We start from the raw sequence: 12,033 nt of genomic DNA on the forward strand, positions 1-12,033 counted from the left end.
GACATCAAATACTGGATTTTTTTCCTAGTGGAATATTATATTCTGCATCATCATATTTATACTATTGATATACATATATTAACATATTCATTATATTTTACCTTGCATTTAATTAAAACCAACAAATATCGTAATTATCCAAAAGCACGCAAAATGTTGTTTTATATATTTTTACAATTACTACGTTTTTTCACAGTTAGACGAAATATTTCTTTTGAGACTAATATTTAGTAAAATTACGTTTGACTATACAACGATAGATATGTTTGTCTCCCGCACAAAATGTGTTAAGATACAAACTAAACGATAAAGGCTGTCGTCGTGTTTTCTTAATTACGAAACGAATCTTTTTACCTCGTTCGAGACAATCGATAAGGGCCTCGGTGTGCCAGGCCAGCTTCTGGATAACGAACGACCTTTCCTCTTCCTCACGACGACCCGAGGTCGTCCAGTTCGATTCATATGCTTCAACATTTTCGTCGATCGAAACTATACACTCGCGTCAATTTTTCAGCCACTATCTCCAGTTTCCATTTCACTCTACCTCTTCAAACACACTTTTGTCCTCTATCTCATTTTCGTTCATCCATATAAAATTGTATAACATTAAACATCTCTGATTTTCAACTTCTTAAACACAACTCAAGAAGTCCAACATAATTACATGAATCTTCTAACATCTAATCATAAATAGATTAAAAACTTGGTGCACCGAATAAAATCACAAAGACAACTAAAATTTCTCCACTCTTTCACTTTTTAATATTTAGCCAGAGAATCGTTTAAAACGAGCACAGTATAATACTCCATGGAACTATCAATCGTATATACTCGATTGTCCTTTCACATCGTGCTTTCACCATTCCTCTCCATTTCTTTATCAAACGGCCAAAAAATCACACACAATCCATCTTATCTTAAAATAAAAGAAACTCACTTGTATATTTGTTATATCATGCTAATATACATATTATCAATCGGTAGAAGAAAAGAAAGAAACGCGTGGAGAGTAAAACTCGTGCTAGACACAGCCGCGACACTGTCCTCGTTGAAATGGCACACTTTAAGACCCTCGCTCGGCTTATAATAATAAGTCACCGATAGTCGATCCGCGATAAAACATTCACGGAGGATCAGTTCGCGTTTGTGTATCAAGGTCGAAATATCTTTGGATTACCCGTGAAAGGAGACGGCCATTCTGGTTGCCCAGAGCCAACATGTATCGGAGATCTAAGGCACAGTCCCGAACACATCGCGGGTCACGATAAACTGAATCGTGAATCGTGTCTGTGAACGATTCTTGAGGGCCAAAGAGTGACTCGACTGGTCGTCGTCACGTGACTACGCACGCAGTGACGTAGGGAGAACCGCGGCGATACTTGGCGCTGTCAGATCGTATAGGACAAGTAAAATAGGACGCGCGATAGCGTTTATCGTGGACTAATGGAGCGTTCAGTGATAGAACTTGCCGGCTTTGACAGTGTTGAATGATTTCTCTATGATCGACGGATGCCCCTTCTAGAGGATTTCGCGGAAATCCAACCGAAAGATTGGCTGAGATTCGTGAAGTTGTAATTGGATAAGTTTGGGGGAGAAATGGGAGTTTTGTGCATCGAGTGTTTCAAAAATGGTGCATAAAAATTCGCGTATAAATCTTGTGTGTTAAAATAAGTATAAAGTCCGTACGAATGGATCTCGATAACAAAAACATGAATTTGAATGGACGTTTTAAAAATGAGGAATGTATAGGGTGTGTCGAAAGTTTTGAACAAGAAGTTTTATATAGAATAACGTTTAAAGGTATTTATAAAAATTTCGGAATAATATTTATACGAGCATTTTAAGTAAGAAAAATAATGGAAAGTAGATTGAATATTATCCTTGTTTTAGTAATTCGAGAACGAGGAACTTGGAATTGTCGAAACTGTGACAGAGAACATTCGAAAATAACGTGGAATTTCGTGACGATATTTCAGTCGACGGTAGAAGAAAAATATTCTTGTATTTAAAGAATATAAAATTTCTGCTTACGCAGGTTACGTTTGCTAAAAAAATTACATCGCTAAAATAAGAACAAGATTCTATATTTACGCAGTTCTAAAGTTTGCACGAAATTTGAAAAATCTGCGATGATCATGAATGGACGTTCTCAGTAAGCACTGAAAAAAATAGTATAGCAGACACTGTTACGAGATTTTATAAATCGTAAGTAACTTTAAAAAACTCAGACTCACGGAGAAACTTTTCGAAAACGTGCTATTTATAGAGAAACAAATCTGTATTATTATAGAACGTTACTTTAATAACTGTAAAATTTTCTAGGGCAACCTTTTTTGCAACCATTAAATTAGTTTAATTAAATTACAGAATATTTCACTGATCGAAAAACAGAAACGTTTTATCATTATATTATTAGAATAAACCTTAAGAGAGCTAATAATCGAAAGAACTTTCCCGCAGACGTAAATCTTATCTCGTTTTATCCTCCTATAACGTCAGAGTACATAGTAAAAAGCATTTCAGTTCATCTTCATAAAAAAATGGTATCACATGCTTCATTACCAACACTATCGTAAAAACGTAACAAGAAAAGGAGACACAAGACTCAACTAAAAATGCTCGCTAAAAGCATAGTGTTCTGGAAAAAGAAAGTATGTCGCGTCATCCATCGATCCTGTTCTCATACGAGTTCTTACAAAATTCAGCTTCTGTGTGATTTTTACGAAAGCGGTAGACACATGGTCGAACACGTGTTACGTAGGAAGCGTGTCTGGGGAAATTTTAGGACCGAAGTCGAATAGAATAGACCCGATCATGTAAATTTTAGGACACAAGGTTTTCTATCGAAAAGAAAAACAATTTGTCATCTAAAGTGCAAACCACTGTGTGTTGTCCGAAGTGAAACAGCTTATGAGGAAATCTTAAGCCTGTCATAAAATTGAAAGAACGTAGTAGATATGGGACAAATTTTAGGGAAAATTTGGAGAATATTATCAGAAGATATATGAGCTTGCGAGGTGTGTTTTTGTTTCCAAAACTTACATTCTTATCTTGGATTACTAATAACGATTTACGTCATACAATAGTCATACAAAGTCATACAATAACTTAGGATACAAAATGACTAAGATAGTTGTGTCTTATAAACCATAACAGTTTTGAGAAATACTTTACCGATATTTGTAAGAAATTAATTATCTCTTAATTCTTTTACGATTAATGATTCACCGTATAATGTTTTTATAAAAATTTCTGCCGCTTCATATACAATTCCAGCATCTAATCTAATCTAATCATCCATCTTTCAAAGACGAAAAAGTCTACTCCATTTCTCAAACCATCAATCGCAAATAAATTGGCTAGCTCCTTAAAATCTCTCTATCTATTGCTTCCCAAGCAACTCAACCAAAAATTCCAACGTAGCCATGCAGGCAGAATGAACAACGCTCTTTTTAGCAAGCTCTTTTAAAAACGACAAAAAATGTAATAGAAAAAATCCTCCCCCTTGAAAACGAGCGAGAGCAATGGCCACTGTGCGACGTAGTCGAGACGGTCTCGTGAAAAATTTCCTTAAAATATTTACACACAGTGGATCTCCACGAAATAGGACGACACGGACGTAGAATTATTAAGACAAATAACAGGAGCAGAGATGTTCATGACGGATGCAGCAGTCGTGTAAACTGTCTACCGAGGCTGATGCATCGCAAAGGCTTTTACGTCTGTAACACTGCGTCTCATAACTATAAAATATAAAATCATCCAAAAATCATCAATCGAGGCGCTTGTGATGAAAATAACCCTTATCAAATTTAGCGAGTTTTTAGGTAATAATACAAAATTAATCGTTTCGTACTACAACTAAGGAACAATATTTTTGAAAATTCATTATTGTGTAAATAAATTTCAAAGTGTAAAAATGTAGAAAATACGGATAATACATCGAAAGTATAAAATATGTAAAACATTTCACGTAAAGCATTCATTATAACGCCTAGCCAATGGAACGAATTTGTATTTATGTGATTTTTTAGCTGCATTTATTTTTTTCAGTATATTCATATCTATAGAATCAACAAATATCTATGAATAGATGTCTTACTTGAAGTATCTTATTATTCGGAATATGTAGTAGCTTATTATTCGAAAAATGTACTCAATGTACACTAAAATGAGACTCTAACGATAACATAGTAATATCTGGCTTCTTCTCTGTTTTATTCAAAAATTTTGCGATACCTCTAATCAGACATTGTCGTGTACCGTTCCGTATCTTGTACCTACGTAAGAATTGAAAATTTCAGGGCGGTTTTACGTTTGTGAGACGCATTGTATACACGAATGTATACCGACGAGCTAAAAATTTCCTCCTTTGGCCGGACCAACACGGCGAGAGGCGGTAGCCTAAGCACAGCAAGAGGGCTGCCGAGCACACGCATATTCATACGCGTTTCTCGCCGGCTGTCTACTTTATTTTCGGTTCTTCCTGCGGCCCCTCGTCTCGACACCATTGGCGTCACACGCCAGCACCGAAAAACTCGTCGCGAGACGAGAAACGCGGTCGTGAAATTCCGTTCCAACGACGCGACGCTTGTTCCAAGCGTCATGTTAGTGAAACTCTCTTCTCTTTCCTTTTTTATCTCTCTATTTCTCTCTCTTTCTTTCTTTCTCAAGCTCTGTATTTTATGTTCCAGCGTTTTTTCTCTTTCCTCTGATCTTGTTTTCGGTATTTTGCTCCCGAGTGCCGAGAATCGGCCGACACTGTCGCCTTCTATTTGCTACTAGAAAATTCTAGTACAAAGGACATGGTCCTCGGTGGCACGCGAAAGGTGCTTCCAAGTCTTTGGGAACCAGCATATGGACAGAGGAATTGTGAGAGATGCGCTTGGAGAAGTTAGGTTTACGGACAAGCTTGCGGCGATGATTGTTTGGATTGGTTCAGCGGGATGGTTCGATGGTTCGATGGTTCGCTGGTATTTATTGTTACGGTGGAATAATTGACGGGTTGTTGTACTGTATTTAATTGACGAACATTAAAGGGCGTTCGAGAATGGGGTAACTTTTGTCAGATCAAGATGCATTGGATTTTTAGCAAATTTCGAGGAATTTTGTACGGTACATTTTCAACGTTTATGTTGAAGAAAAATATGTATTGGTTAATTAAAATTGAAATATTAGTTGATTAAATTTGTACGAAAAATTGTTGGACGATTTGTTGGAAAAGTTGAAACTGAGAAATAATTCATTGGACAAATTCTTGAACTTTGAACTTCTTAATGTATAACACAGATTTGTTTATTTCGATATTTACTTCAGCTTTCTTTGCCTGATGCAAGAATGTTTGCAAAAAAAAAAGAAGGAGGATAAATAGAACTCATAGAAACCTCAAGTTATAAAATTGTTTCCGGGTATGGAAAATTTTGTGGGGCAAGCATTGGCAAAGAAGTATTAAAAATACGTAACAAGCGAAGCATTGTTAATTAGTTCCGAATAAAAACCGTGAACTGCAAAGTGCAATAAAGATATTCAGGTATCGCGTTTCTTTTGTTGTCAACATAAACTAAGTTACATAGACCGAATCGATTAATGAAGTGAACAAAAAGTTTCATGAAAAGAGTTTCAGACTTGATCAGTTCATTTTATTTAAGTTAAATCAATTATTGCTCTTAAGTGGCAATTTTAATTACAGAGAAATATTTTCCAACAATGTGCATTGGAAAGTATAAATAGTAAATAAGAAATATGAGTGAGTCAATCGTATAGGTACATATCTGCAACTGATTAAATTGATAACAATTAACAAAGTTGATAATAAAATTAGAGATAACGATTCAATCAATTACAAATCCAATGAAATAAATTATTGATAATTCTTTGTAAACGATCAGTAGAATAGTCGTCAAATGTTAACCCTTTCGTGTTACATGTATCTACTGTGAGGTACATTGTACATTACAAAATAATTGTTCGTTTTCGGCCAAATTGACTTGATATTTTAATTTATGTTCTTTTTTTATTAATATAATTATTCTTATTTGTATGTAATTATATTTTTAATGGAAAATTAATGTATAAATATTTACGATAATTATAATATTTATAAAAATTTACAGAAGTCACGATGTAGGTAATAAAATTAGATATTTCACCTAATTTTAAAGGAAAATTTATTTTTTAATATTCGAAAAATTCCACCTTGAAAGGGTTAAAACTCACAAGATATTTATAATCATACAAAAATTCATACAACTCAATCCTTGTTTATACAAAATGCTTTTCTATACTTTCCAGAGTTCTCAGAAAATACGCGTTCGCACAAAAGGCGATCGAGGGATCACGACAAAACAGCGTTCACTCAATAACCCTCCGCATCTTCACGAATTCGCAAAACAGCTTTTCGCCACCCACGGATAAACCCTACGATCCGATCCAAAGATATTCCAAGAACCCTGCACAACTCTTTCTACCTTTATTCCAGTAAATCTCAAGGGACGATCGATTATTCCATTTCTCAAGGAAACATCGACTCACAAACGAAAACCACGAACAAACGATTCGCGGACTTTCCTTCGTGATTCAATCGATTCACTTGCGTTTAATAGAACTTCCGATTACGCGAAACCTTTTACAAATTTTGTCAGTACTTTTACAAATTTTTCTGAGTGCACTGAAATATTTTGGTAGAAATTAAACGATATTCACACGTCACGAATCGAGCGAAAATCGAACGATCGTAATTAAATGTGAACGCGATTTCGCCTAAACCGATCGAGAGACGAAACACGACTGGTGCCGCCTGTCTGGCAAACGGCCGATAAGCTCGCTATCTTCTCCGCGGATATTAATTTTTCTTCGTTTTTTCTCTCTCTGTCCCCGTCCCTCTTTGCTCGTTCACGTGCACCGACACATCGCAAGCATCTCGTGCAAATGGATCGTCTCCGTATTGTCTGCATTCTACATTCTACATGTATAACCACGTACGTAAGTATTAGGACACCTGCTCGTCTTGTGTAAGAAGTGATAATTGCGATAGATTAATCAGGAAATGATTAAATGGGCAGTAGTTTGCATAAAATAATGGTCGATCAAAAATTGTAAAGCCGTTTGTAAGAGTTGTAGGAAAATAATTAATCAACAGTTATTCGTTGGATTTTATAGTATGATTTAAATCTGAGTAAAATTTTAATCATCTGATAGATAAATGATTTTTTAAAATTTTTCAATAGAACTATTCATTTATTGGGACAATAGTGAAACTATAGTCTTTCTCGGATATCTACTTCTAATTAGGAAATTGAAAATCATTACGAAAGAATATAAATCGAATAAGCCAGGTGAAAAATTGAAATAAATAATTCATTTTATTTGTCGCAAGAAACATCTCGCGAAATTGTGAGCTTGGAAGTTTTGTGAAATTTTAATATCATTTGGGAACGAACTGAACCAATTAAATTTACGCACTGTGAAAAGGCACGATAAGATACATTTTTGTTCTTTTATTGAGATTTGAATTTTGAGATCTAATACATTATCCGCCATTCGAATAGATCTTTATTGCAGCAACTACTACTTGTTAGTAACTCGATAGATTTGTATCAGTACCTTGTTATAACAACATTCTAACAACTTTTCAATTGTATTAAATATTCTGTAAATGATATAGGTACCTGAGGTATGCAACGGAGCATTAATTACAAGTAGCCAACTTAAAATACCAATCCTTTTGAGACTCTGGAATCAGACTGTCAGAGAAAAGTTTGAATTCGATTTCGACTGTCCGAAAGTTGGAACACCGACGTTCCATTTGCAGTGAATCGCGTAACGTGACCGCTTTGTGGTTGAGTTACTCGGTTCGAATCTCGAGGAAATCCTTAGGGACAGGTAGAAGACGAATCGGAGTTTTAGAGTAATCGAACGAAGCTTCGCGATTCGATGTTTGGCAGATATCGATCGTGATTTGTGAGATGTTTTCGTAAGACTGCCGTGAAAAAAATCAAGGGTTGAATAGAATTGTTTAGGATGCTAGAGAAAGAGATATATTTGACATGAGATCAAAGACAAGTAAAATTTTGATTTCTTTGTAAAAAACAGAAAATTTATCTAATTATGTTTTCCCTCTTTTCATTGATCCAACCAACATACTTTTCAAATAACGCCAAATCTAAATTTCTCGAAACCATTAATTCTCCGAGATCTTCTTTACAATGCTCCAACACAAATTCGTCGTTAAAATTATTATTCAGTATTGACGACACATTCGTCTGGAATGATAGAAAATTTCTATCTTGTTTTGTTCGACAATTACGATATTGATTTTAGCGCATGATAACACGAACACCACAATGCAAGGTAAAGAAAAGAGAAATGACATTTTTTGTTGCTTGCGAACTATACAATTTCCTGTCCTCGATTACCGTTAATAGAACGCCAACTATTATCCAGTCTCTTATTCGTGTTACATGTATACTACATTGATCGTAGTACATGTGGCCGCGAGGTATGAAGTATGAATGGAAAGTTGAGAATTTGACTCATACAACTCCATGTATACGTCACTACGTGCCTTTGTAGAATCGATAGAATATGTTAGCAAGCACGTTACATGGTCAGTTCACACGTTCCATAGATTTATGATGATATCTATTTCATTTTCTATACCTTAGGTTCTTTCTGAGAAGATACGATCGAAAGTGTTGGGAAATAATCGGTTAAAATTCTTAATTCGATCGATTCATTAACCTTCTTATATACTTTCAAACATTTTCAATTTAGTCATATTTCTATGGTTATTTCGTAAATATTTCGTAAATGTACGAAGAAAAATTCGTAATTATTATTAATATTACCGAATTTTCAGTTTTATTTTATGATACAGTTTTTATTGAAACGCCCAAAAGGTTTTTTGTCTTGTTAAAAAAAAAATACAACATTGGGACATCATAGCAAGATTAATGTTTACAATTATGAGAGATTAATCGTCAATAATCGATGGTTTAATTTATCGATGAAATTAATCGATCGGTAATTATAAATATTGGTTATCAATCATCAATCGTTAATTAAATACAGAGTAATATTAATCATCAATCACCAATTGTTGGTTTTCATTGAAATAAATTAAGGTTCTATTCAATCAAGGTTTAATTAAAGTCCTGTTTGTTGTATGTGAATGTGTAATGTGTATCATATGTGTAAGTGAACATGGATAATGACGATAACTGATTGCTACTTACGTTAGGGGCTAGACTCAAATATTAATTTCACGCAACGAAGAAAATTTTAATAGTTATTTGTTAACCCAATAGACAATTAGATAATTAATTTAATCGTTAATTGTAATTACAGATCGATTGAATAAAATAAAATTTGTTTCTTGGTTTTATCTTTTAATTTTTCCATCCACTTTATCTAGAGTACTTCAAGAGATTTAATTGTAACTGATGATCAAATATCCCAATTGTACTGATAGAATAATCGAGTAGATAAACTTATTATTCATTGTTATTCATTGATTTTGATTTATAGCTAAAGGTAACGTAATCTTACATTTTTGGGCATATCTGGAAAAATAATCGTATCGAAGTTAGAATTATATAGAGTACTGTTATGTTCCCACAGAATAGAAATGATTACATGTGTACAGCTTTCTAGACCTAAGGAAGTCCTTCATGGTTGAATAGGCAAGTCTTCGTGAAACAAGGATCCGCGATCTATTCAATTTCATAAGGAAATAGCCGGCAGAGTATCTCTCGAGTTATACTAGGTATGTATCTTATAAAACCTTATTGCATTCTAGTACAATTCTTCGAAACCGAAGCGGAAGTGTTTCCTCGACTATAAAACTTACTCCGCTAAACTTACTCTTCTCCAAATACTTGATAAGAATTCCTTGAAAGTTAAAGTTGCCAGCTAAATTTATTTTTATCCGCTTATAAATGCATCAAAAGTACCGAGAATGTATGTGTTCTGTCCCCTTAGTTTTAAACTAAAATTCTATCTAACATTTCGAAACTGAAGAAGACAAAAGTTTTCTCATTTTCTTTGCGTCACCTTACGTTTTTCTTTATTCAATAGGAATATTTAATTATTATCTTATAACAGTTCATATAATGTATTCAAATATTTTAATATACTTTGAAAAATTGAAAATTAATAGTTAAATTAATTTTGAATATCATTCACACAGGAAGAATTTCATTTTTGCCTTAATATTATGCTTGTACAATATTTTACCTCTTATTAACAAAATTATCCAATTAAAAAAAGATTTTGAATTTGTTGATTACTTAGTATGCCTCTAATATAGGTTATAAATCTCTCTCTGTGCCTTTAATATCGGTTATAAATCTTTCTTGGTTTTATCTTTTAATTTTTCCATCCACTTTATCTAGAGTACTTCAAGAGATTTAATTCTAGACATTCGCAATGGTCCTACTATATTTTCTAATACATTTACCTATTTCTTCTCAAGCATTCTCGTAGAACATTTGTTATAAATTATACCTACTAAGTCTACAACCATCCCCTACAAAACATCAAAGAACACGCGATAAAATGTCTGCAACATAAATTCCAACCATCGTCGGTCCAATATTCATTAACTACATTACTGTCTTCTCTACAATTCTATGCGAAAGTAAAAAGACGAAAGATGCTTTCACCTATATTCATATCACTCGTGTCGCGTATAAATTTTCGCCTGTTGGAAAGCAAGAGAACACAGAAATTCTCTTAACCAAAATCACATATCCATTTCAAAAACTTTTCTTTAAATAAAAAAAAAATCCGAATTACAAAGATCGGAAAAATCCAATTACCTCTACATTACGCTAAATCATAAATTAAAAACATTCGCACAGCATTTCCAAATAACTCTCAAATTCTATCGAATGCGTTATAAAATTCCTAATAAAATATTGCAAAATACATCTTCCTCCCCCTGTCAAAAATATTCAAATCTTAAAATTTCACCAAACCGAACAATTTAGATACATAAATCATCATTTTCAAGTAACCTCGATGGTTTCACGGAACGCGGTATAAAATTCGCGATAAAATGGGCCAGTGACCCCAAAGCGATGCGGCGCGCAATGGCGTGCAAACGCCAACGCGACGCGATCGTGTCGTCTAACGCTTGTGCATCATCCGTTCCATGGCGACGTTCCTCGGATAGGAGATGCACACGATCTACACGGCCGATCTTTAATGCGCATTGTCCGCCAGCCAAAGCCTAGCCTATAATCAGCGAAGCGTGTTGCGATAATATTGGCTCCGTACTCATCGAACACAGGATACACGCGAGGAGTGTGGGCAGGTTCTGTGCGACTGCAAAGCTGCAGGTGTATCGAGAGAATCGCGCAACCGAGAAAAAAGATCTGGGTCGGCCGTATGCGTTTCAACGATGTTTTCGTTGTCGCCGTCGAATATTTTAAGTCGCCTGCTTTTTATTGTTAACATCGTTTACGAAATGTTTGTTAATTCCCTTCTGCGTTTCTTCTTCGTTGTGCATCGTCGTTTTGTAGATTTTGTAGGATTTTTAGACTTCGGAGAATTAAGAGATGCACACAATTGTAGAATTTGAAGGATTTGCTGGATGAAGGTTTTTATTTGGATGAAATTGTCTTGGTTTCCAGTTGTCTTGGTTTTGTTTGCCACCCTCTTCCTTGTTTCTTTCTCATCGTTCCATTATCTCGTAGATTTTGTAGGATTTGTAGACTTTGGACGATTAAGGGAATTGTAAAATTCGTGGGATTTGCTGGATGAAGGTTTTGATTTGAATGAAACTGTCTTGTTGATGTCTCGAGAAGGAATATTTTATTCAATATAAACTCTCTTTCTACTAATAATTATAGGATTTAGTACGTCGGACCTCCTTGACAGCTGAAGATATATTTGTAACAAGATTGCATCGATTGCTCCGCTTTTTCTTTATGAAACCTTCTGATATTCATGAAACTTGAAACCTTCGATTGTCCGGAAATATATCAAGAAGAAATACGAGTACGGTATTCTTGATAGATTTCGTAGAATACG

The 12,033-nt window shown here is 34.5% G+C and overlaps 1 protein-coding gene and 1 long non-coding RNA gene across 12 annotated transcripts in view; one reads left to right on the top strand and one right to left on the bottom strand.

Annotated features, from left to right (window-relative positions):
• The window catches only part of LOC117164860 (rap guanine nucleotide exchange factor 2), a 249,658-nt gene that overhangs the window by 31,121 nt on the left and 206,504 nt on the right, over nt 1-12,033 (bottom strand). The window contains exons 1-2 of one of the 10 annotated variants that reach the window (XM_033348266.2): nt 6,468-6,600; nt 355-916 (exon numbers count right to left, since the gene is read on the bottom strand). The exons of the other annotated variants lie outside the window; for them this stretch is intronic. Of the exons in view, the coding sequence (XP_033204157.1) occupies nt 355-474 (120 nt within the window). The 5' untranslated portion in view covers nt 475-916; nt 6,468-6,600. Of the gene's footprint in view, nt 1-354; nt 917-6,467; nt 6,601-12,033 lie in introns of those variants that run through there. 10 annotated transcript variants of the gene reach the window in all.
• On the top strand, nt 1,246-8,665 carry LOC143303103 (uncharacterized). Of its 2 annotated transcripts, XR_013059106.1 has the most exons (4): nt 1,246-1,800; nt 1,891-2,205; nt 6,292-6,981; nt 7,664-8,665. It is a non-coding gene; the product is annotated as an uncharacterized LOC143303103 (long non-coding RNA). The 2 variants fall into 2 exon arrangements; XR_013059105.1 differs by lacking the exons at nt 6,292-6,981; nt 7,664-8,665 and adding an exon at nt 4,695-5,976 and having other exon boundaries at nt 1,319-1,800.

This window comes from Bombus vancouverensis, chromosome 8, assembly GCF_051014615.1.
Source record: "Bombus vancouverensis nearcticus chromosome 8, iyBomVanc1_principal, whole genome shotgun sequence".
Taxonomy (NCBI): Eukaryota; Metazoa; Arthropoda; class Insecta; order Hymenoptera; family Apidae; genus Bombus; species Bombus vancouverensis.